General features: G+C 44.7%; 1 protein-coding gene across 1 annotated transcript; it reads right to left on the bottom strand.

Moving 5' to 3' along the window:
• Positions 1-138: 138 nt before the first annotated feature.
• On the bottom strand, positions 139-17,820 carry SDCBP2 (syndecan binding protein 2). The gene is made up of 9 exons (XM_040437545.1): positions 17,733-17,820; positions 12,727-12,788; positions 11,707-11,776; positions 7,247-7,347; positions 6,426-6,587; positions 6,164-6,339; positions 2,383-2,554; positions 1,987-2,078; positions 139-976 (listed from the first exon to the last, which is right to left on the bottom strand). Exons 2-9 carry the CDS (start codon positions 12,775-12,777, stop codon positions 922-924), a joined length of 879 nt encoding a protein of 292 aa, XP_040293479.1. The 5' UTR covers positions 12,778-12,788; positions 17,733-17,820; the 3' UTR covers positions 139-921.
• Positions 17,821-26,432: the final 8,612 nt, after the last annotated feature.

Here is a 26,432-nt window from a genome sequence, read left to right as displayed (position 1 = left end):
CGTCCTGCTGAATGTATTAAACTGGCCTGAGCCACATCAACAGCCAAGTCCGTCTTACTGGTCGTCTGTCTGTGCTGGCATGTACTGTGGGTCATACCGGCAGTGGGTGGGGTCACAGGAAGACGTTTCACTGGTAAATTATTTTCTCTTTTTTTATTCTTATTAAAGTATCAAGATTCAGTTGAACATATCAGGTTAAAAAAATCTCGGAGAAAAATTTGATATATAGCAATAATATAAGTGTCCGTGAAGTGAATATTAGCCTAGAGATTTGGACCCTTATCAGGTTAGCAGCACAGCGGCATCTTGATTATATGGAGGTATACAGGTAACCGAAAAGCTTAAAGGGGTTCTCCACTGTATGACACCATACACGCTATGTGTGGTAAATCTCAGGTCTACCCACAATCCCATCAAATACCATGCATCACCAAGAAATACTGAGATTTTCTTGGTACCTGCTATTACATAGTGTAGACACGGTTGCAGCCATGTGGCTACCATAATGATAGTTATAGGAAGAGGAAATGGAACGATCCAATTATATATGAGGGGGGATTTAGCTAAGTAATATGATTGATAGATCACACCATAACGTATTCTGTCTTATCTCAGTGATGAGGTTACTTGTAACATACAGTTCCTTGGTGTGCCCCCACAACTGGATTGTCCGGTCGATCCTTCTCAATAAATAAAGTCTGCATATAATATGATTGTTGCTGGACAAGTCTTGCTCTCTGTAGAAGATCGAGCCGGATACGAAAGGAACAGGCCATAGGTTGGTGGTGGTGATGGGGTCCTCGTGTAGAATGAGGTTGGACATATATATATATAAAGTGCATATTAGGACTTGACGCACCTTCAGGCTATTGACCATGTTACTTCAGGTGCTTACATACATCGTTTTCCAGCCAGGTGTCTTTACACCTCTGGGATGGAATGATCCATGGCGTTCTTAATGAGTCCAGATGACATTCTGAAAGAAATAGAAGCTCAATGTTTAGCGAACTGCAGCCTGTAGCCCCATGTATCCTTGCACATTTCTGGGTTATGATGGTTTCAACCCTCTCCCTCATTGTCATGTCTCCCTTTTTCCCATAGAGCAGAGATCCCCCCCCCAACCTGCGGCCCTCCAGCTGTTGCAAAACTACAACTCCCAGCATGCCCATATAGCTGTAGGCTGTTCGGGCATGATGGATGTTGTAGTTTTGCAACAGCTGGAGGGCCACAGGTTGGGCATCCCTGCCATAGAGGACAAGGACATATATTTCTTAACACTGACTCTTTTAACCTCTGAAATGCCAGTAACACATTATGTCTTCACTTAGACTCTGCTCTGGAGACCACAGAAATGGCTGCTTCTGTACATGTGAAGCTTCCGCTTTAAAACAAGCCTTCAGCTTCAGGCAAGGTTTAAAATCATGTCTTCTTATTATACTTTATTAATCTTGGATGCTTTGTTCTTTAGTTAAATGTGGCAGGCGGTCCTGCTCCCCAGCTACAGGCTGTGAAGATCCCCTTATAGCATCGGGCGGCATCCTAGATTCTGTGTGAAACCCCTCTCATGCCGAGCAGTCATACAAGAGATGCATACTTGCCGCTGGCCCCGGTTCCTTCACTCTATGGCCTACGCTGGGCTCTCTGGATGTAAACTTCGGGGTATTCTTCAACCCACCTCTTCCTCCCAAAGTTGCACAACCCCTTTAATGACCCAGATGGTGCAGAAGATTTCCTTGGATGTGAACAGGAGCCATTATTTATCCAGCCTGTTCCCTTTCAAGAAAAGCTGGGCACTTGAAGTGGCTCTCCACTATGACTTATGTGAACCCATGTCTCCTTGTGCAGGAAGAGAGCCGGACATCTCTCCTCCAGACAGACCGGCACAGGACGTGTCCTCTAGAGACACCATGGTCACAGAAGTAGCAGAGATCTACTAACTTGCCACCAACCCTCCCCCCAATTGTACTCCTGTAATTGAAGTCTTACTTTTTTACAATGTGCTGGTAGATGATGGTAGGGATCACGGTGATGGTGACACTGCGGCCGGATGATGCCAAAATGTTTTCTACCTGGCTATCCTGAGAGAAGGAATTGACATGTTAGAACGCTTTAAATGAATCTGCTCACGTAACACTTACGGCACATATACACTGCGAGACCCCCTTCCTCAATATACACTTACTTGCACTATATCTATCACTTGTACACTGAATGATGCTCCAACCCCCCATTCTCCTGTACTCCACCACATCATCCGTCACACACTGCCATCACTTCTGCACTGCGCTAAGCTATATATCGGGGAACTGCTAGTTATGCAATTCTCTAATACTGAAATATATTACACATAATGCATAATGTCCCCTATAGATGTCGGTTCACCTTGAGTCCAATGACGTTCTGCCCGTTGACCTCACACAGGTAGTGGTTGGTGAGCAGCCCATTTCTGGCAGCCGAGCTGTCCTTTACCAGTGATGTGATCTTTCCCTTCTTGTAGATGAAGCCTACATGTCCTGAGCTGTCCTTCTGTAGAGTAACGGTACGCTGGAATGGGCTAAGAAAAGCGAGTAACTGTTAGTAACGCCCTCTATAGGTCACTGTAAACCCTACAATCATTTAAGACCAGCATAGCTCCCTTTTTGATCATTATTTCCAGGTTACATCTATATATAATCATCTACTGGGCTACATCGGGCCTTTTAATCAGCTCTGCAGAGCTGCATTCACAATCTCTTCTCTAAGGCTTTAGGAACTCAAATATTATTCAGTACCCCTGCTGGTTCAGTGTCTGCACAAAGCATGCTCTGAGGTGCATTGTGGGAAATGAGGCATTTACACTATGCACTGATAGAGGAAAATTCTACAGGGATCCTGACTTTGATTTGACCAAGGAAGCAGCTGTCCAAACCCACCCCATGACCTCAAGTCTAGATGGTGTATGGATTTTGCTTTTGGTGTTTTTACCAGAATCAATACTGGACTATTTGTAAATCACGTGATGTTCGGAAAGAAATGATGGATTGAACATGCTCTGTAAGGGGAGGAATTTTCCAATGAAAGTTACTGTAAAACTTGTATTATGCCGAACTAATATATTCCAATGGCCTTTTAATACTGCATAAAACAAAGTTCGGAAAAGCTACCAAATAAAATAACCACTAGAGGGCAGTGTCCAAAATAGACCTACTAAACTGATGCCTTGACAGATAGAGGGCACTGTTCAATTTATACTTACTACACAGATTAGATGCCTTGGCCACTAGAGGGCACTGCTCCAATTTCTCTCTACACTGCTATAATCAAGTCACCACTAGAGGGAACACTGCTTTAATTGTAGCTATTTAAAGGGAGTCTGTCACCACAGTATGCCATTATACACTGCTTACCTATTACTGTAGCATAACTATAGATGAGTCAAATGGTACCTGTCTCTTTTTGTTTTGATGTTCACCAAAGGATAAAAACGCTGTTTTATTCATATGTAAATGAGGGCTCGCAAGTGCCCAGGGGCGGCGTTCGGGCTGTAAGTGCCCAGGCCGCTCTTTCCTTGTTCTCACATAACCCCTCCCCAGCCTGTTGCTTGGCCCGCCCTGTAAGCCTCTTGCGTCATCCAGTGTACTGGACGAGATCCTGCCGGCGCATGCGCACTGCATGGAGCGATGCTGCTGCCCACAATGGTCATCACAGTGCGCATGCGCAGGCAGGATCTCATACAGTACACTGGATGATGTAAGAGGCTTACAGGGCGGGCCAAGCAACAGGCTGGGGAGGGGTTATGTGAGAAGAAGGCAGAGCGGCCTGGGCACTTACAGCCCGAACGCCGCCCCTGGGCACTTGTGAGCCCTCATTTACATATGAATAAAACATCGTTTTTATCCTTTGGTGAACATCAAAACAAAAGGAGACAGGAACCATTTGACTCATCTATAGTTATGCTACAGTAATAGGTAAGCAGTGTATAATGGCATACTGTGGTGACAGACTCCCTTTAAATAAATGAGATTGTCCACCAGGGGCACTGTTCTAGGCATAGGGAAGCCTTAGTCCCTCCAGCTGTGGTAAAACTACAACTCCCAAGATGCACACTTGCTTAGCTGTTTTCAGAACTCCATAGAAATGAATGGAGCATGCTGGGAGTTGTAGTATCACCACAGCTGGAGTGCCAGAGGTTAGCCATCAGTCCGTCTCTGTTTTTCCATAGTGGTTACATTGGCAGCTGTTACCAAATTGATAGTAAATAGCTGATGTGTATATGATGGTTTGTGCCTGTTTTCTAAATATTTATAGATAAATAAAGGACTTATAACTAATTGTAGATTGGAAGCTCCAGAAATGTTCTCTATTGTGATATTTAGCCTGTGATGACTATAGGAATATCTCCTATATAATAAGTCGTGCTCCAAACTTTATAGAGCAACTCCCTCCTTCTGAAAAGAAAGGTTAAAGCTTATGGAAAAGATGGGTGACCGTTAAGGCTACTTTCACACTTGCGTTCAGAGCGGGTCCGTCTGGTATCTGCACAGACGGATCCGCTCCTATAATGCAAACGCTTAGATCCGTTCAGAACGGATCCGTTTGCATTACCATGAACAAAAAAAATAATAATTTTTTATTTTTTTTTTGTTCATGATAATGCAAACGGATCCGTTTTGAATTTACATTGAAAGTCAATAGGGGACGGATCCGTTTGAAAATTGAGCCATACTGTGTCAACTTCAAACGGATCCGTCCCCATTGACTTACATTGTAAGTCTGGACGGATCCGTTTGCCTCCGCACGGCCAGGCGGACACCTGAACGCTGCAAGCTGCGTTCAGGTGTCCGCTCACTGAGCGGAGCGGAGGCTGAACGCTGCCAGACTGATACATTCTGAGCGGATCCGCCTCCACTCAGAATGCATTAGGATGGATCCGTTCGGGGCTGCTTGTGAGAGCCTTCAAACGGAGCTCACAAGCGGACACCCGAACGCTAGTGTGAAAGTAGCCTAATATGGCCGTCCTTGTAGCCCACACTTCACTTTCCCAGGAACGCATTCGTTGAACACTCGTGTGAAGTTATCAGTTTCCAGGAAAGCCGGGTGATAACCCTTTAAGAGCTATAATGGCAGCCATATTGCACCTCACCCATCTGCTCTAGATGCTGACAGCTATGTCTACCTTCAATCATTTTTTTTTTAAACTAAAAATTAAAGGGTTTATGCCATGACTGATGTAACAAATGTAAATCAGACATCATATAGTATATGACAATCTCCAAGAAAGCCTAAACCAGCCCTGTGCCTCACATGGGACCAGTTCCTCTGATAGATTTTAATAAGGGTGGCAGCTCAGGGGACTTGTCCTTTCTGCTGCAGCTTTCTCCCTGTCAAAGCTCGGGGAAGGGGGGGGGGGGATTCTTTCTGCTGCAGCTTTCTCCCTGTCAAAGCTCGGGGAAGGGGGGGGGGGTTCTTTCTGCTGCAGCTTTCTCCCTGTCAAAGCTCGGGGAAGGGGGGGGGGGGGGGTTCTTTCTGCTGCAACTTTCTCCCTGTCACAGCCAAGGGACGTGTGCTTTCGGCTGGAGCTCTCCCTATAACAAGTAATGGGGCATGCCCTTTCTGCTGCTGCTCTCTCCCTGTAACTGCCTCAGCTTCTAACAGTAGATATGACTGGTGGCAGTTATGGGATGACACTGAGCATGTGTGACCACCTTAGTAAATGGAAGTGGACATTACTATACAGATTAAACATCAAGGGGCGCCATTATAATGAAGTAAAGAAGATCTCTCACAACTGGAGCATTTTTATAACAGAAAATAAATTACTGGTGACCAAAACCTCTACTACTACTACTGTCTTGTGTTTACACCTCCTATGCTGTCGTATGTGTCTTCATGGCTACAGACCACATATAAACCCTGTGTAGTTGGACCTTGCAATTATACTCTTTCATCTGTCCTTTTACTGTTTGCTAAGTGACCGTCTATAGAGGACGGATGGAAGGGAATATGCCTGCAGGATCAAACCACACAGTTTGTAACCACGAAGACACATCCGTCTGCATAGATGTTGTATACACAAAACTGTTTTATTCAATTGTTTAATAGTTTTTCGGGTGAATGCCTTAATTAAGAGCAATTTTTTAAAAAAAAATATGGAGTCTGTGCTTGTGCATAGGGGTTAACTCACCGGTCCCGGACTATTACGCTGATTCTGTCCTGTCCTGCTTTCTTCAGTGCCTTGTAAGCCCGTTCGCTGCTCCACCCAGCACAGTCCTGGTTATCAATCTGTAATAGCTGATCCCCGAATCTCAGGCCCACCAGGGAGGCTGGAGAATTGGCTTGGACGAGCTGCACAAACACCCCCTGGAACAAGATGCCATTACAGAGTGTCAGTCCTACTGCCTTATCCCAGTCCTTCCAGCATGTGGCCCCCCAGTGTGTCTCCTCACCTTATCCACAGCCCGCAGCCTCAGGCCCACCTTGCCATTCTCGTCCTTACATAGGATAACTTCCCGGATCCCATTCCTAATTTCTGCCCGTCTCAGACCGATGTCATTACCAGTGACTGGAGCCACTAGACCACCATGGAGGGTTTGAGGGACTGCCACCTCCTGCAGGGCAAAGAGAGGGAGCAATGAAATGCGTGTCTGCCAACGGAGTGTAACAAGAAATGTAAGACTTCAGAAATGTCTGCGACTGTGTCATTCAATTAAATGGGGCTTGTAGAAATCCTAAAACAGTCCTATTCAGATGAATTGAACTGGTTTTCAATCTCCGACCATTTCTGTTGCATATCTTTACCCTTAGGTCGGCACAGCCTCAGGATGTATACAGCAATGTTCTCATTCACTGACAGCAAGCGGATATTGTGACAATGATGACAAATTGTTGGTTGCACTAGTTAGTGCTGCTTGTGTGTGATTGGGCAGATTTACTCTCTTAACATAAAGCCTCATGCACACGACCGTTGTTCTGGTCCGCATCCGAGCTGCAGTTTTTGCGGCTCGGATGCGGACCCATTCACTTCAACGGGGCCGCAAAAGATGCGGACAGCACTCCGTGTGCTGTCCACATCCGTTGCTCCGTTCCGTGGCCCCGCAAAAAAAATATAACATGTCCTATTCTTGTCCATTTTGCGGACAAGAATAGGCATTTCTACAATGGGCCGCTTCCGTGTTTTGCAGATCCGCAATTTGAGGACTGCAAAAAACGGAACAGTCGTGTGCATGAGGCCTATAATTAATAATGAGTAGAGCAGAACAACACTCACATTTCCTCCAGATGGAACCAGTGACATATTGAGCTGTAACTCCTCATCCGTCAGTGACAGTCCCATGTAATTGTTGAGTTGGGCCAGGTTTGGGTATAGACCTAAGAGAATGGAAACTTAATTAAGCGGATTGCGACTTTTTAAACACCAATTTTCCTGCTATGGGGGGTGATAAATATCCCCCTGTCTGTCTAAGCTTACACTTACTTTTAGACAATATTATTAATTGTGGCACATACCCTAAACGTTCCACAATGTGGGTGCCAGGTTTAGTAACAGAAAAAGCGCACAGATTTCCGTGAGGTTTTCTGTGCGTTTCCACATCAGACCCGTCCGAAAAATACAATTGAAAAGGGTGAAATCTGCACCAAAATAAATCGCACAAACAATTGACATGCTGCAGATTTCAAAATTTTGTATGGCGGATCAGTTTCTGCACAGAAGAAAAAAAAAATATGTACGTGAGATTTGTCTAATCTCATACGCTATGCAGGTACTGTATTATGCTGCGGTTTTCCAGCAGAAAAATCCGCTTGGAAAAGCCGCGCGTAATGTGCACCGTGTTAAGATTTTGTTGACTGTATAACAGATCCAGTCTTTGAATGAAACTTGCAGAAGTCCATGCGTTTCCCTCCAAAACAACAGTAGGAACAGTGTCAGAATGATGCATGGAACAGATTTTTAGAAGTTTTTAAAAGTTTGTGCCATGTGTGAAGGCTCCCTAAGAGGACAGGCCGGTGCCTGCAGTCTGCGCCGTTTCCTAGAACCAATCAGGCTCACGTGGTATTGGCAGGAGGACTACCCAACTTGCTATCTGAAGAACGCTGCACGTACTGGAGATGACAAAATACATTGAGTACAAAGGGAGATCAATTTTCTTCCTAAAAAAAAACATTAGACATTGTAGGTGTCCCATTATTGGCGGCCAAACATCCCTGTTTACACGCCGTGATTCTCTGCCAACAACCGATCGTTTTAATGGGCGCATAAAAGATCCAGCATTTAGTAGTTCGACCGGCTGTAATTATATGGGGTGCAGTCATAACCTGGTCCTGAGGGGGGCCACAAACAGACATCAGCACTATAAAGAGTATGTGACGCTGACACCAGGCCGTGAAGTTGTTTATTCAATGACACCCAGTGTAGTTAATGACTGACAACAGAGAACAATAGATTACACCCAGTCACCCAGCAAACGAACCGGGGACACACATGACGTGCCAGAACGCAGATATGGTTGCTAGTGTCAGAGCACTGTTTGTGCTATAGAGTGTCCACCTTCCTAGATGTAGGTGAAATGTGGCATCTTATCTTCAAGATTTGGCAGCTTTGTTGTGATATATTTAACATATAAAAATAATCTTAAGCAAACACAGTCTATGAATTTTTTTTTGGCACAAGGTACAGGTAGGACTCTTTACTTGCAATGTTCTTTGAACAAACAGGAGGCTGCAGTAACCACATACTTCCAGCAGAGGGCAATGTAGAGCCCATCCAGTATAGGCCAGGTTCTATAGATAAACATGTCGTAGTATCTTTAGGTACTGTCACACCCTGATCTGCCATCCTTCAGGTCACAGCATCCTGGTATTCCACTCATATCACTATGGCCCCCTCCTGCAGTCTGATGTGCGGCAGCTTCCGCGTATATGATGCAGTTATAGTTTGATATCCTCTACACCAGGGATGCCCAACCTGGGGCCCTCCAGCTGTTGCAAAACTACAACTCCCAGCATGCCTGGGCAGCCTACAGCTATTAGCGCATGCTGGGAGTTGTCGTTTTGCAACAGCTGGAGGGCCGCAGGTTGAGCATCCCTGCTCTACACCAGCGATGGCCAACCTGAGGCTCTCTAGCTGTTGCAAAACTACAACTCCCAGCATGCCCACACTGCCTACAGCTATCAAACTACAGCAGGGCATGGTGGGAGTTGTAGTTTTACAGCAGCTGGAGAGCCGCAGGTTGGCCATCCTTGTTCTACACTGAATCCTACAGCGATTCCCTTAGGGTAGGCATGCTCAACCTGCGACCCTCCAGCTGTTGCAAAACGACAACTCCTATCATTCCCGGACACCCTACAGCTATCAGCCTACAGAAGGGCATGGTGGGAGTTGTAGTTTTACAACAGCTGGAGGGACGCAGGTTGAGCATCCCTGCCTTAGGGTATGACCACACAGAGTAGCTACACGGCATTTGGGATGTAGCCACCTCAGGTGAAGTAGCGCTCAGCCGTACGAGCAGGAGCTGCATCCTATCAACTAATTACAAGCACATTGTGTCTTCCGTCTTAATTGTTAATGTCTGTGCAGTAAATTGGTAAACCATGTGGCCATTAACAATGAAGACAGAATAAACAATGTGGTTGGAATTAGTTAAAGGGATTGTACTTATATCCTATTCAAAGTCTAGAGGGATAAGGGCTGTATTACACCTAACGATAGTTGGGTAGATCATCGCTAACAAGCATTCGTAGGAACGCTCATTAGCGATGATCTGCCTGTGTAATACTGCCGCCGATTACCCGATCAAGCAGGCTTAAAAATCGTTTGCTGGCGGCAAATAATGATTGTGTATGAAGACAAGCGATGGCATAGTGATCCCTCCTCCCGATACTGTGGAGGAGATCGCTGCAGCCGTCTTCTGCATTCACAAGCAGGAGATTGCCACATCTGCTGGTGTAATACCAGCCTAAGGGCTCATGCACACGAACGTCTGCCGGCCATGCCTGTTCTGCGGCCCACAATATATGGGCACTGGCCGTGTGCGCACCGTTTCACAGAATGGATCAGCAATCCGTAAGATACAGGGCCGAGGCACGGAGAGGAAGGCCATGGGAGCACTACGGAGCACTTCCATGGCATTTCGGTCCATGCCTCCACACCACAAAAAAATAGAACATGCTCTATTTGCGGTGCAGACGGATTGCGGACCCATTCAAGGTGAATGGGTCTGCATCCATCAGCGCTGGCCACACAGATGGTGCAGGTGCATTGGGGGCTGCAATTTGCAGTCCCCAGTGCACTGCACGGGCGACCCAAGTACGTTCGTGTGCATGAGCCCTAAGTGTGCAATCGGTGGTGATCAGCCTGCTGGGGCCCCCGTGGATCATGAGAATGGGGGCCCATGCTCCTAGTTTGAATGGAGCTGGAGATACACATGCCTGTCCGCCACTCCATTTAACACTATGGGACTGCCAGAAATGGGCAGCCCTACAGAGATGAATGAAGCGGCAGCACGCATGTGTGACCACTGCTCCGTTCAGATTCTCGTGATCGGTGGGGTCGAAGTGGTCAGACCCTCATCAATCAGACACTTATCCCCTATGCCTGTGATGGCTAACCTCCGGCACTCCAGCTGAGGTAAAACTACAACTCCCAAGATGTACACTTGCTTGGGTGTTCTCAGAACTCCATAGAAATGAATGGAGCATGCTGGGAGTCGTAGTTTCATCACAGCTGGAGTACCAGAGGTTAGCCATCACTGGGGCCTATGCTGTAAATAGGGCATGGGACAGCCACTTTATCAGGTTACTATGACTATCAGAGAGACAGAAGGGTAGTTTTAGTACTGTTAGGCCTTTTTGCCCCTTTACCTTTGTGCCAATTTGACTCTAAACTGAAGTCCTAAGTAAGCTGAGACTGGTTGCTAGGGATGTGCTGCCTGACAACGGCAGTGCTCCTAGAGCTCACTCATGGTATGACAGACTGTCCTGCAACTTTCTAATATACTTTGGGGCAGAGTTATAAAAACTGTCCCAACTTTTTGGACTGTCAAAGAGAGACACTTATGGTTCATTGTGTGAAAGTCCATTTTCTGACATATTTATACACTTTAATAGTTTTCTTAGCTCACAATATCGCAAAAATTATCTGAATAGAGAAATTTCTAAAATCCAAATTGCATCAAGTAATGAAGTAAATTGCAGATCTACACCGAAGATCAAAAAGAGGGGCATTTAAGGAGAAAAGGGGGAAAGAGGGACTTGGGTCAAAAATAGGGACTGCCCCTCCAAAAGAGAGACACTTGGGAGGTCTGGTCTAAGAGGTCGTTTACACAGCGTTTTTTTCCGGTGGAATTTTTACACGGACACTGAGCCAAAATTCCGCCAGTGACACATCGTTTATGCCTCACATGCTTTTCAATAGGAGGCGGCGCTGAAGATTGCAGACATGTCCCTTCTTGTCGTGGTCGTGGCTTTAAACCGCCACTCCGCGATCTTCAGCGCTTCCTCCCAGTGAAAGGAATGGGAGCTGTAAATGACGCGGTTGCTGTTGGAATTTTACAGTAGTGTCCACGCTAAAAAAAAATGCAGTGGGAGGACGGTCCCTAAAAGAAGAATAGTTTTTTTGGTCTTTGTTTTTTATCCATAGCAACTAATCGCAGTGCAGGTTTCATTTTCAAGAACAGAATTAGAGAGCCATTAAGAAAACACTAAGTAAAAGGTTTCCTATGGGCCACCTACCATGGGTGAAGGGCACAGGTGGCATTATGGCTGCAGGCTGTGATTGGGCGATCACTTGGATGGACTGAGCCTGGAAGAGACAAAGGAAAATAAATAGGTTACTCTCCCTTAAAGCCATGAGTCACCGACTCACCTGTGAGGAAGCCATATGTGTTATCATATCACGTGAGGTGACACAATATGACGTGTGTCATTACGAGGAATGTCACATGGCCGAGAGTCAACCATAATCCCAGTACCTACTAATAGCCTGTGACTCAATACTTCTGTATGTTGTGATGCCTGTATACAGACCGTTGTGTCTGCCGCACCTTCTTCTGGACTTTCCTTCACAACGCTTACGACATTTGAGAGGAAGAGATCACATATCTCTCACCAGGGTGCGCCATCCCCTATTCTCAGGTTTCTTATTTGCATAAAATGCCACAGGGCTGAAAAGGGACTTCTTGAAGAAGCTATGGCCATGTGTAGCTATAGGGGGTGCAGAGGTAGCAGTTACTACCCGGCCCAGGAGCCTGATGGGGCCCAAAGACCCTTGTGCCGCATAAGAAAACACCAGCATTATAGAAAGTGCATGCTGGTCAAGTTACACCTCTGGCTGGAGGGAAGGGGTTAGGTCAATAATTTGGCAATGGGAGGGGGTGAGATTCAGTTTCAATTTTTCCCTCAGGTACCCCGAATGCTATGCGCTTCCCGGCCCCTGGCCACAAAGCACTGAGGGAAGGGGGGCCCAAGCTGAACTCTTGCACCAGGGCCCATGAGCCTTTAGCTACGCCCTGGCCTCCATGCACATTAGATATCTGTCAGCAGTCTCCACATCTCCCAATATGTGACAAGATTGGATTTTGTTCTGTTTCCCTCATATATAAACAGCACCGGAAGTACTGGCAGCCACTTATCTCCATCTCTAGGGAAACATGTCAGGTGTACATTACATTTCTCACAAAACATAGACAGAAGGGAGACAGGGGCTCTTTAATGAAAGGGCTACTAGAATACAGCCAGTGATTATGAACTCACCTGTAAGGTCCGGTCCACCTTCAGATCCTCTAGAGATGGGTACAGAGACATGACTGAAGTACCTAAAACGAGGGGAACGTATTTAGTGTTGCAGTTGTGGGTGATCTCATGTTCTCTGGGGTATAAAAAAAATATAAAACAGATGGTGCCTACAGAAAAATGGACGATTGTCTGAAATCAATGGTCAGGGGTGCACCACCAATGAGGCCAAGTGAGGTTATTGCATTAGGCAGCACCAGGTAGGGGCAAGAGTGGGGCAGCGGAAGGGCCATGGGCGCATTCATTGTGAAAACGCTCATCTCTACATAGTCAACGGCATCGCTGTACTGAGGACAGCAATACAGTTGAATGCTGCGACGGGGCACAGTAGCAACGTAAGTATTTAAGTTTATTATTTTTATTTGGCAACATGGTGTTCGGCCACAATGGGGTGGGGGTCATTATTTTGTAATTGCAGAAAGCACTATGGGGACATTACAGCTGTAAAAAGGAACATTTTTGTACTGGCACACACAAGGGGGCCACTATGGGGACATTCGTTGTACTGCACATAAGGGAGCATTTTTTGTACTGGCACACATTCTAAGGTGGCCACTATGGGGACATTTCTTCTACATGGGGCACTAAAAGTTTTTTTTTTGTACTGTCACACGTCATAAGGGAGCATATTTTTTTTATTAGCACACATTAGAGGGCATTTTTGTACTGCCACACATTGCAAGGGGGAATTATTTTACTGGCACACATTATAAGGGGCATTTTTTGTACAGGCACACATTATAGGGGAAATTATTACTACGGGGGCAAAATGAGAGACATTATTACTATTGGGGGCACTGTTACCACAGTGCATTCTGGCAGAGAATTATTACTATTGGTGGGACTTTTGGGATGACTGTTAGGCCTCTTTCACGGGGCGGATTAGGTCCGGATGCTTTCAGCGTGTGTTCAGTGAAACTCGCACCATTTTGCAAGCAAGTTCAGTCAGTTTTGCCTGCAATTGCGTTCAGTTGATCAGTTTTTTCCATGCGGGTGCAATACGTTTTGATGTGTTTTTCACACGCGTGATAAAAAACTGAAGGTTTATAAAAAACATCTTGCTTCCGGATTCAATGTGTTTTTCACTAAAGCCCCATTCACTTCTATAGGGCCATGGCTGCGTGAAAAACGCAAAATATAGAACATGCTGTGTTTTTCACGCAACGCAGAACTGATGCGTGAAAAAAGCGCTCATGTACACAGATCCTTTGAAATTAATGGATCAGGATTCAGTGCAGGTGCTATGCGTTCACGTCACGCATTGCACCCGCGCGGAAAACTCGCTCGCGTGAAAGGGGCCTTACATTGGGAGGCACCTTGGCACAGTTTCAGCTTAGGACAATTATTTTTGGAGGATACTATGTTTACGGCACTATAAGTTTCAGGGACACTGTTTCCTGGGCACAGTTATTTTCAGGATACTGTGTGCCAATGATTATTGAAGGGGAACTATCTGTGTGGTAATAGTATTTTCAGGGGGACTGTTTCTGCAGTATAGTATTGGGACGCACAGTGGCAAAGTATTAGAGGTGGCAGGATGGGGTATTCAGAAGGTGGGGAGGAGGATGGAAAAGTAGTTATCAAACTGCAGAGACAAGAGATGGCTAAAAGAAATCATCATGGTGGTCTGATCTGAATGGAGAAAATAAAGAAAGAGAACATCTACATCCCGTCAGTGGATGTAAGAGGTATGTGGCGGTGTATTACCCTGTATGTAATGTTTTCCAAGTATGTCTTTAATAGTAGGGCTAGAGGGAAGGGGTTAGGTTAAGAAATTGGGGGGGGGGGGGGGTGCGTTTCAGTTTTCGCCTCAGGCAGCAGAAAGGCTAGGTGTACCCCTGTCAATGGTATATACTGTACATACATTAGAGACAGGAGACCATTTCAAGTGCAGAACTCTGCTGATTTGTAGGAATGGCAAGAATCTAATAGTCTGCATAATAAATTACTAGGATACAGTGATGAGCAATGCTCTGGAGGTACATAGAGAAACTAATAATTTGTAGAATATAGATTAGACCAAGCAGAGTAATGTTCTGCAGATCAATAAAGAACTTATTCATATATGACTATAGTCTAGAAAGAAACGGATCATGCACTGCAGAGAGCTCCGCAATCTGCAGAACAGATACATACTCATCTAGGTTTATAGCTCTATGAAGAGGTCACTGATAATCTGCAGAATATGCCAGTACGTACTTGTAGGAAACAGACGCAATGCTCTGCAGATCTAGCTGAGGCAATTGCAAACAGTAGAATGTCCTGCAGTCACCCTATATTGCTACAGTAAAAAGTACTGAATGTTCTGCAGAAGAGGAAGTTACATCTGAAGGCGAAAGAAAAAAAATGTGTCTGCCATGTCAGCTTCCACAAGGGCTGCCACCCAGCTTTCCCATACTCCTGAATGTGAAATCCTATATACAGTGATATAGGAGCTGGGTGATGTATTGGCAGATCTGCACTCAGGATATTAAGAAAGCTGGGTAGTGATAACCCTAAGGCCTCCTGCACACGAACGGAATGCACGAACACCGACCGTGGGGCAGCCGCAGCGGATCGCGGACCCATTTACTTTAATGGGTCTGCGATCCGCCCGTTCCGCAAAAAGATAGGACATGTTCTATCTTTTTGCAGAACGGAAGTACGGGACGAAACCCCACGGAAGCACTCCATAGTGCTTCCGTGGGTTTCCGTTCCGTGCTTCTGTTCCGCACCGTTCCGCATCTCCGGATTTGCAGACCCATTGAAGTGAATGGGTCTCCATCCGTGATGCGGAATTCCCACGAAACGGGGCACGTGTATTGCCGATCCGCAAATGTGGTCCGCAATACGGCAACGGGCAGCACACGTTCATGTGCAGGAGGCCTAATAGGAACTGAAATGGTGGCCACATTGGTTGTCACCCAGCTTTCCCAAATGACATTACATACAGAAACATAGGATTTTTAGCAGAAGAAGACATTGTTATATTCTGTTCAGCTGTATCTGACTCTGGTAAAGCTGGATGACAGCTGATGACGCTCCCACTGGGGTTCATCCGAAGCTTTTCCAGGCTCCTGAATGGCAAATCTTTCTATTTATGAGGGGATATTTAGGCTCGGCATGAGACAAACCCAACCCTGAGCACCACAGGTGAGGGATCTCCACACACACCGCTGGTTTTCTATTTCAGGCAGTGAGTGTATGAATCATTCACTGTATCTTCTCCAACATGGATCCTGTTCTGAATCACAAAGCGATCAGGTCAAGAAATTCAATGATTAAGCAACACCTCATGCAATAAATGAGCGTCACCTCATGGTTGGGTGGAAACGTCAATAATGTGTGGCCACAATTACCTGGTCAATTACTACAGAATACCTGTGGCACCATCGAAATGAATGACGAATGCTGAGTGCAATAGCAGACACAACCTACGGACAGGTGTGGTGCTGTTTTTAGAAGAAAGTTTTCCTGAATAAAAACTCCTTCAAGCTTTGGCCTTCCAGCCGTTGGAAAACCACATCTCCCAGCATTTATCAGGACCTGCTGGGGTTTGTAGTTTGCAACAAATGGACCACTGGTCTACAGCGAGTATTGTATTCCTTTCCTGAGGTGTCAGGGAGTTAACAATTCTATTCAGTCATTTAGTACTGATATCTGTTTCTGAGAAAGCTGGGTGGCTAACCCCCATTCCCACAGGGTTTAATCACCCAGCTTTCCTCGACAACCTAGAGTGGTATAGAAGTGGAGGATGGCACTTATGCATAACTAAGGGTACTTTCACACTTGCGGCAGAGTGATCCGGCAAGCAGTTCCGTCGCTGCCGGATCCGACAAAACGTATGTCAACTGATGGCATTTGTAAGACGGATCAGGATCCTGATCCGTCTTACAAATGCATTGAAATGCCGGATCCGTCTTTCCGGTGTCATCCGGAAAAACGTATCCGGCATTTATTTTTTTCACCTATTTTTTGGTCTGAGCATGGGCAGACCGGAAGGACGGATCCGGCATTCCGGTATTTTGAATGCCATATCCGGCACTAATACATTCCTATGGAAAAAAATGCCGGATCAGTTTTTTGGCCGGAGATAAAACCGTAGCATGCTGCGGTATTATCTCCGTCCTGATCAGTCAAAAAGACTGAACTGAAGACATCCTGATGCATCCTGAACGGATTACTCTCCATTCAGAATGCATGGGGATAAAACTGCAGTTCTTTTCCGGTATTGAGCCCCTAGGATGGAACTCTATGCCAGAAAAGAAAAACGCTAGTGTGAAAGTACCCTAAGGAGGTTTGCCATTCTGGAATCTGGGCAAATATTATAACCACCATTAAAGCTCCCACAGGGGTTGTCACCCAGTTATTATTTTTAGACAACCTACAGTAATATAGAAGTGGAGGGTGGTATTGTTGAATAACTAAGGAGGTTTGCTATTCTGGGATCTGGGAAAGCTGGGTGACAAACCCATGTGGGAGCCGTGATGATCACATGTAGAAATTAGAAGACTTGCAGTCTGAGACTTCAAGGTTAAAAATACACCTTTTGGCCCCCAGGGCCACATGCGAAATGTGAACGCACAGAACTAGAATGACTGGTGTTGGAGAAAACAGATGAAAGTCAAGAAACAAAGGCCACGGAGCCATGGATGTTCTCAGCAGTTTCACTGTATAAGGGCTCATGCACACGACCGTATGTATTTTGTGATCCGTAAAAAAAAACCTGAATGGACACAGAAAAAAATACGTTTGTGTGCATGAGCCCCAAAAGTGCTGGACCCCATAACCCACTTATCTCATCTCACCCCGATGTGTATACTGATGTAGCAGAACAGAGTTAGTCATTTATCTATTTCTTTTCTTAAGCTGTCATAAGTTACCACAGTAGGTTCACCTGCAGTCCTATGTAAGATTACACTACATCTGACCATTATACAGGGATCTATCGCTCATATACATATCACAGGATACTGACAGATGCTCACCTGGTGAGTGCGGTGTCCCTCTTCTCGGTTCTAGCTCACCTGTCTTCCTGGTTGCTATCTATATGGTTCTTCCAGCAGGGAGGGGCGGTCACAAGACTTTGAGGTCACAGCCGGAAAGTAGGAGAACAGGTTACAGTTAATAACAGGAGAGCTGTCTATTGATAATTACCTGTCACCAGGTGTTACTGAATGCTATCTCTTAAAGGGAACCTGACCTATTAAATGCCCTGAAACCTGTGTGTAGGAGAGGGGTTTAGTACAACCCCATTCTCGTGCATTGTGGTGGACTTTGCAGCTGATGTCATAATAGTGCCATATAGTGTCTAAATAATATCATGTCATCTCCAAATAATATTTCCAAACATTGTGGATTTTGCGGTGTCATTATTTAGACAAACAATGTCCAAATAATACCAGTACGCACCTTGTCCCCCTCTTTCCAAATATCTAACGGAACGAGACAGGGTTGCCCCCTCTCCCCACTCCTCTTTCTGCTCACAATGGAAACCCTCATCCAAGCAATTAGACAACATCCAGAGATAAAGGGGTTCAAAGCAGGAGGCACTGAGCATTACACTGCAGCATATGCAGATGACTTACTGGTTATCACCTCAAACCCAGAATCCTCCTTCCCCGCTTTGTCCCGTCTTTTCGACCAATTCCACCTACTGTCCAACTTTAAAATAAATCCATCAAAATCTAAGGCATTGAACATCACTTGCCCACCCTCCACAATCTCAGCAGTCAAAAAGGTTACATCCTTCCCATGGTCCTCCTCATCCATCAAGTACCTAGGTCTACAGATATCCTTAATACCTGAAAAATAGTTCTCACTAAACTATGCACCCTTATTGCAGACGATAAAATCCACTCTCAATTCTTGGAAGATCCCGTTCATCTCATGGATGGGACGCTCCAATTTGCTTAAAATGATAATTACCCCCAAAATATCATACCTGATGCAGACACTGCCCATCTATCTTCCTCCCTTCTTCTTCCTTAAACTTCGCAGATTATTTCTGAAATACATCTGGGACTCATCCCATCACAGAGTAGCATATAGCACCCTGATCAGGAGAAAGAAAGAGGAAGGGATTGAATTCCCAGATATGCAGGCAATATATAAATCCATACAGATCACGAGAATTCTCGATTGGTACAAAAGACCTAGCCCAGAACTATATGTCCCCATCGAAGAAGAAGCAAACAATTTTTCCCTAATCCAAGCACTAATATCTATTGCGACTCAGACGTGCCCCATCCCAAAACATAACTTATTAACATCAGTGGAAAAAGCTATCTAAGGATCACACTTTTTGGCCCACCCCCTCCCCGCTAACGAGCTTGGGAGATCTGCTAGGTCTTCAAGATCCATACTCCTCACACTGGCTCCCGCTACAAAAGAAGTTGCGGTGCCATCTCTTAGGTGACATTCTACAAGAAGGTGCATGACGAAAGTCAATGCAGGCCTGCGCTCGGACGCCACAGGAGATTATGTACTGCCATACATTTCAGCGTGGGAGAAAGAACTATCTCTCGATCTCACAGAGGCAGATATTAAACAGATTCTACACGGGACCATCTAATTGCGTTCTGTTACAAGAATCCACATACAAACTAGTAAGTAGGTGGTACAGGACTCCGGTGGCGCTGAATCGCATGAATCCCACAATCCCAGCCAATTGCTAGAGATGCACTAAAAATGCTGGGACATACATCCACCTATGGTGGGAATGTCACGCACTCAAATACTTCTGGACTGGTGTTAAGGAAGTTATTTCCAAAACATGTCCGAACGCCTATCATCTGACCCCCGAGGTAGTATTTCTCAACTTGATTCCACCCTCAACGCAAAATTATAATAGAACACTATGGTCCCAACTGGTACTATTAGCTAAAGCCATGATCCCATTATACTGGAAACAACCAACCGCACCCACGACATCTCACTGGATCAACAAGATTGGCCAAATTGCAAGGTTAGAGGAATTATGCTCATATGCAAATGGAAAACACGACAAATACAAGCTTACTTGGTCTTCCTGGAGGTCCTTCACACAGAGTCCAGATATTCTTCCATATATGGAATATGTGGGCTAGAAAATGGGTCTACACATGCAAAACTTCAAAAAAAATTGAATGAGGACTATATGTACTTAGTCCTTGCACATTCCACTGTTATACGCCACTAATTTTCTCTTAACTATGCGAAAGACGATTTGTTTTAATGGTTTTATTCATATTGTTAGCTTAACCATGCCAGCCTCACACAAGATATACGAATCCTTGGGCGAGCCGAGAAGACCATCTTTGACGCATAATTAGGTCAATAAACTTAAGCCCATACCACAGCAGTGAAGCAGCAAGGGATAGTTAGTGAACCACATTTGCGAATATTGTTCACAGCAAACTTTATTATTATCTGTTACTTGATATGTCAACACCCAATCAAATGTTATGTACATTTATTTACTATGCCAAAAAATTAATAAAAAAGAGAGTTGACACAAATAATACCAGTACTACATAGTCATCCAATAATAGTGGCAAACAATGTCCAGTGCCGAAATATACACATTATAAACTATTCAAAATATAGTGCTATACACTGCCCATATAATAAGGCCTCATGCACACTACCGTATTTCTAATCTATGTCCGATCCGCATTTTTTGCGGATTGCACGCAGACCCATTCTTTTCTATCAGTCCAGCGAAAAAAAAAAAATGGACAGCACTGCGATTTCATAGGTGTACTGTGCGCATCTGTGCAGCTGGGCTGCAAATAATAGAATCTGTCCTATTCTTGGCCATTTTGTGGACAAGAATATATTTTTTTTCATAGTTGGTCCTGTGAAAATGCAGGATGCACACAGACCACGTTTGTATTTTGCGGATCCGCGATTTGCTGACCGTATAACGGATACTGTCGTGTGCAGGAAGTCTAAGGGGGCTCTCACACATTGTGGAATTTACTGCAAAATTAAGAAATCCCCTATGTTAGCCTATGGGGATGAGATACCTGCGTTCTGTTCCATTGCAGAGTATTAATTCCCGAGAGGAGCGGAACGCAAATAATGTTTTGTTGCAGATTTCCTGATGCTGGATAGATATCAATCATCCATTCATTTCAATGGAGATGTATTTGGTACAGAAATCCACAACATCATTCACAAATACCCATCCCATTCATCCCATCGCATCAAAAACGCAACTTTGTCAAATTAGCACCTGCATCTCTTGTTGCAGAAAATTCCACTAAATCATTCAAATATCTCTGCTATACAGTGCCCAAATAACCATACAGTGAGTAAATAACTGCACAACAAAGTCTTCAAATAATAATTTGGTGCCAATATACCATTCCATAAAATATACCATATTCCAAAAAAAAAAAAGTCGCCACCAAAAAAAAAGGTCACGCACTCTAATATTTAGTTGGACCACTTTTAGCTTTGATTACAGCACGCATTCGCTGTGGAACTGTTTCGATAAGCTTCTGCAATGTCACAAGATTTATTTCCATCCAGTGTTGCATTAATTTTTCACCAAGATCTTGCATTGATGATGGTGGAGTCTGACTGCTGCGCAAAGCCTTTTCCAGCACATCCTAAAGATTCTCAATGGGGTTAAGGTCTGGACTCTGTGGTGGCCAATCCATGTGTGAAAATGATGTCTCATGCTCCCTGAACCACTCTTTTACAGTTTGAGCCCGATGAATCCTGGCATTGTCATCTTGGAATATGCCCGTGCCATCAGGGAAGAAAAAATCCATTAATGGAATAACCTGGTCATTCAGTATGTTCAGGTAGTCAGCTGACCTCATTCTTGGAGCACATACTGTTGCTGAACCTAGACCTGACCAACTGCAGCAACCCCAGATCATAGCACTGCCTCCACAGGCTTGTACAGTAGGCACTAGGCATGATGGGTGCATCACTTCATCTCCCTCTCTTCTCACCCTGATGCGCCCATCACTCTGAAACAGGGTAAATCTTGACTGATCAGACCACTGTCACGTCTGAGGATGGGAAAAACCCTCAGCCATGCGATGCCAGAAGATGTTTGGTCGCTGCTCGGCCAGGACCACAGGATCAGGGAGCAGGTCACCTCCTATCGCGTCCCTAATACTGACCCTGACTCCTAGCTGTATGAGCCGACCCTGATGGTAGGAGGGCTCATACTCCGGAACCTTGGGGTCCCTACTAGCCCTCAGGGTGGCCCTGAGCTAGGAGCAGGGTAAGACGACCTGTTCCTCCTAGGCACGGACGAACAGGAGTCTTACTGACCAAGCTGCAAGGAGATGGGGAACATAAACAGACATATGGATATGACAGGTGAACCAAGCAGTTCCACACTAACCTGCCACAGCCTTGCTGACTGGAACCCGTGCTCAAATACGCTGTCCACACAAACACAAGGGAGACAGCACACACATCAAAACACACAGGTAACCAGGACATCCATAGCTGCAATAAATATCAAGAGCATAAAAACATCGACTTAACATCAGACATTCTTTTTATGACCGCAAGGGTGGCCCTTACTGGAAGGATGGAATATGAACCAAGAGGATGACTCCAGCAAAACGCATGGCTGAAGTACCCCTCAGCAACTGCCTTCCAGCAGGAAGCTAAATAACCCAAGCGGCCACACCCACACACACACTAGGAAAGGGGTTAACCCTTCCATCACCAAACAAGGTAAGTGTCACTTAAAGGGGAAGTGTACAATAAACAATTACACTGCAGCTGTTACCGCAGGCAATGACATGCGTGGCAACCATGTCCTAGGAGTTAGCCCGAAGGCCGAGACACTGCCACACATGTACACAATACCCCACGTTGCCACGGGCAGCCACAAGTGAAGGGAAGTGTCACAGTGCACACCTACATAAACCTCGTGCACACCAGACATAGAAAGTGAACACTAAAACCACACATTACCAGAGGCAACCGCATGCCGTGACAGCGAGCGCCTAGCAACCGCTCAGGCCGCTCCACTGCCAACAACTTAATGTTGCCAACGGAAACCACACGTGAGGCAAGATACAGAGCCCACACCTGTGGTTGACAACATAAAACAAACCGCTGACAACTGCATGCGAACCAAGGAGTCACGACCACAACCATGGTCGTGACACCCACATGACCTTCTTCCATTGCTCCAGAGTCCAATCTTTATGCTCCCTAGCAAATTGAAGCCTCTTTTTCTGGTTTGCCTCACTGATTAGTGGTTTTCTTACGGCTACACAGCTGTTCAGTCCCAATCCCTTGAGTTCCCTTCGCATTGTGTGTGTGGAAATGCTCTTACTTTCACTATTAAACATAGCCCTGAGTTCTACTGTTGTTTTTCTTCGATTTGATTTCACCAAACGTTTAAGTGATCGCCGATCACGATCATTCAGGATTTTTTTTCCCTCCACATTTCTTCCTCGAATACGATGGGTCCCCACTATCCTTCCAGTTTTTAATAATGCGTTGGACAGTTCTTAACCAAATTTTAATAGTTTCTGCAATCTCCTTAGATGTTTTCTCTGCTTGATGCATGCCAATGATTTGACCCTTCTCAAACAGACTAGCATCTTTTCCACGACCACTAGATGTGTCTTCCGACATGGTTGTTTAAGAAATGAGAAGCAACTCATTGCACCAGTTGGGGTTAAATAACTTATTGCCAGCTGAAAGATAATCGCCCATGCAGTAATTATGCAATAGGAGATTCAGAACTATTTGCTTAGTTAAATCCAGGTGGCGACTTTTTTTTTGGACAGTTAGTGTATCAACCATATAGTCACCAAATAATCGCACCATACAGTCTCTTAATAATAGTTCCACACAGTGTCAATATATCAGCACCATACTATACCATACCCCAAATTATGCCATACACTGCCCAAATGACACCGCTAAATAATAACTTGTGGTTCTCATATAGTGGAAGCCACAGCAAAATCCACAGCAGAAAAATGTAGTAGCAGCTTTGTAGCTGAAAACAGTTTGGTTTTGATGGCAGATTTCCAATTTTGTGGTGGATTTCCAAGTGTTTTAGAAGAGTATTTTCAATTAGGGATTTTTTAAAAGCTGTTTTAAAAGTTTTTTTATTCAGTCCTTGGATGGGATAATTCTGAAGCGTTTTTGGCGGTGGAATGGCTGCTAAAAATGCTTTCACAGCCACTTCTAAAACCGCTAGGGTTATTTTCTGCTTCCCCATTGAGTTCAAAATCCACTACCAATCCGCTTCTAAGAAGTAACATGCCACTTCAGAAGCGGACCTCAATTTAGCAGCAGGAAAAAAAACACCACCATTTGCACATGGTGAGCTTTATTTTCACTGAAGTCAGTGGAAAGCTATTGTTGCCATTTTGATTGCGGATTTCGCAACGGAAAATGTGACGGAATCTGCAACAGGTTTTAATTGTGTGAACATACCCCAAGAGAACCTCTCAGACTTTTTTCTTCAGTGTGAGGATACTGGAAACAAGTCTACATATTTCAGCTTCCTTGACGCTGTCATTGGGGGATGATCTTCCCCTTTTAAACCCTGGACAAGCACTAATGATGAGATTTCCGTAGAATGAATAAGTTGGTAATGCTCTACAATCATTATAACTGAGAATTATATGCGCAGTATGCATATCAATAATACTGCTATAAATAGTGTAAGCCGTCATGTGGTCTCACACCCACAGATAACAAACTGATAACATCACCATCCGTGTCACATGCTGCCAGGTTCATGTACTCTTCTGGACTGTCATACTCTGATAATATGCTTCCACACTGTATCTAGGACACCACAGTGCAGATTTATCAGTACTGCAGTCAGGGACATATGGGGCAGTATTATAGTAATTGCCTTCTTTTACATAAGAAGCAGTATTATAGTAGTTATAGTCGTATTTATAGGAATCACTGAATAAAGTGGCCTAAATGGGAGGAAATGCTCAACCCCAAGCACTGTAGCATGTTTATAATAGGGGGAGAAATTCCTCCGCAAGTGAGCCGTTGCTAACGGCAATCCCCAGCAAAAATGCATGCAATGATGGTGCACCTTTTATCAGTGATTTATGTATTCTTATATTTTCATCCACACATTATTTCATCTTATGTAGGATGTTTTTGTGAGGCATGTGGTCCGCTCCAGGCATCCTCCATTGTATATGTAAATTCTTGTACATAGGGAGCAGTATTATAAGTGAAAATGTATCCACCTGAAATTTTCGTTTCCTGTAGTCCTTAGGCAGCACAAATACATATGGGTTTTATTCCCGTAGGTACAACCAGAAGAGACAGGTTAACTAGCTTAATTAAAAGACTAAATTAATCAACCAATCACACGCCAGGTCCACCCATGAAACCCTGACACCAGAGAAGCCTCCTTGTATTATAAAGAAGGAAAAAAAATAAACATTTATTGAGGGAGGTAAAGTTGTTCTGCCTAAGGACTACAGGAAACGAAAATTTCATGTGGGTAAATTTTCACTTTTGCTGGACGTCCTACAGCAGCACAAATACATATGGGATTTGAAAAGCAAAAATTAATGGGAAGGGGGGGGGTGTAGAATATGCTAACTCCAATACTCTTTTGCCAAAATTAGAGCCCTCTGCCTGCACCAGCTCCAGTTGATAATGTTTCATGAAGGTGGAATTCGAGGACCAGATGTGGTGAAGGGACACCTGCGCAAGCTCTGCCCATGAAGTTGCCGTTGATCTGGTTGAGTGACCTTAATGTTAAGGCGATACTGAACTTCCTTCAGAGAATACCATCTTTCTATTGTACTGTGTACCATCTGGCTCGCTCTGTTATCCTTATATGGACCATGATGCTGTATGAACAGATTCTCCGCTGATCTAAACTGTTCTGTCTTCTCTAGATAACACAGGATAGCTCTTCTTATATCTAACAGATGAAGTGATGCCTGTTCTTCTCCAACAGGATTTGGACATAGCACAGGTAAGATGATTTCTTGATTTATAATATTATTGCTGGAAGCCACCTTTGGAAGGGATCCAGGCATTGTTTGAAGAACCAGACAGTGACCCAGATCTCTGACATATGGGTCCCGGATAGACAGAGCTTGGAGCTGACTTATTCTACTGGCTGATGTTATGGCCATAAGAAAGAATGTCTTTAAGATCATCAAGTGCAGAGATGCTTGCTGTAAAGGCTCAAATGGCGAGGCAGAGGACGAACCGCTGGATTAGCGATCTTCAGGGCTCTGAAAAACGACTTTACCAGGCAGTTATTGGAAAGTAATCCCTGAAGCTGTGTGTTTATGGCTGTAAACAGTAATTTCAGAGTGTTGAGTTTAAGATCTTTAATGACACCCTCTTGCAAGAACTGAAGAATGCTGGTTATAGCTTTAGGAACCCAAGATTGCCTGGTACACCATGACTTGAAGATCTTCCAGACTCTATTATAGGTTTTAATAGTAGCAGTTCTTCTGGAGGCTTGAATTGTGCATAACTCTAATAAGGTTTGCCGCTTAGCCTCTAGGCAGTTAGATGGAGCATTTTAAAATTGGGATAAAGGATTCCTCTCTAGGATAGAAGATTAGACCCCAGTGGAAGCTTCCAGAAGATCCCTCTCGACATCATCAATGTCAGACAAAACCACGCTCTGCATTGCTATTGCTTCTGTCCAATATTTTCCTCAGGACCTTGGATATTAGAGAAAACGGAGGGAATGCATATATCAG

Source organism: Bufo bufo, chromosome 6, assembly GCF_905171765.1.
Source record: "Bufo bufo chromosome 6, aBufBuf1.1, whole genome shotgun sequence".
NCBI classification, from domain to species: Eukaryota; Metazoa; Chordata; class Amphibia; order Anura; family Bufonidae; genus Bufo; species Bufo bufo.
The sequence above is the reverse complement of the archived record's forward strand: the minus strand, read 5'-3'. Positions and strand labels throughout refer to the sequence as shown.

Excerpts from the sequence above, each read along its gene's own strand:
- SDCBP2 (XM_040437545.1), bottom strand. The coding sequence starts at position 12,777 with ATGTCTCTGTACCCATCTCTAGAGGATCTGAAGGTGGACCGGACCTTA. Across the intron at positions 6,340-6,425 it reads GGCTGCGGGCTGTGGATAAG|GGGGTGTTTGTGCAGCTCGT; the intron begins GTGAGGAGACAC and ends ATCTTGTTCCAG. Across the intron at positions 2,555-6,163 it reads AGCGTAATAGTCCGGGACCG|CCCATTCCAGCGTACCGTTA; the intron begins GTGAGTTAACCC and ends CGCTTTTCTTAG.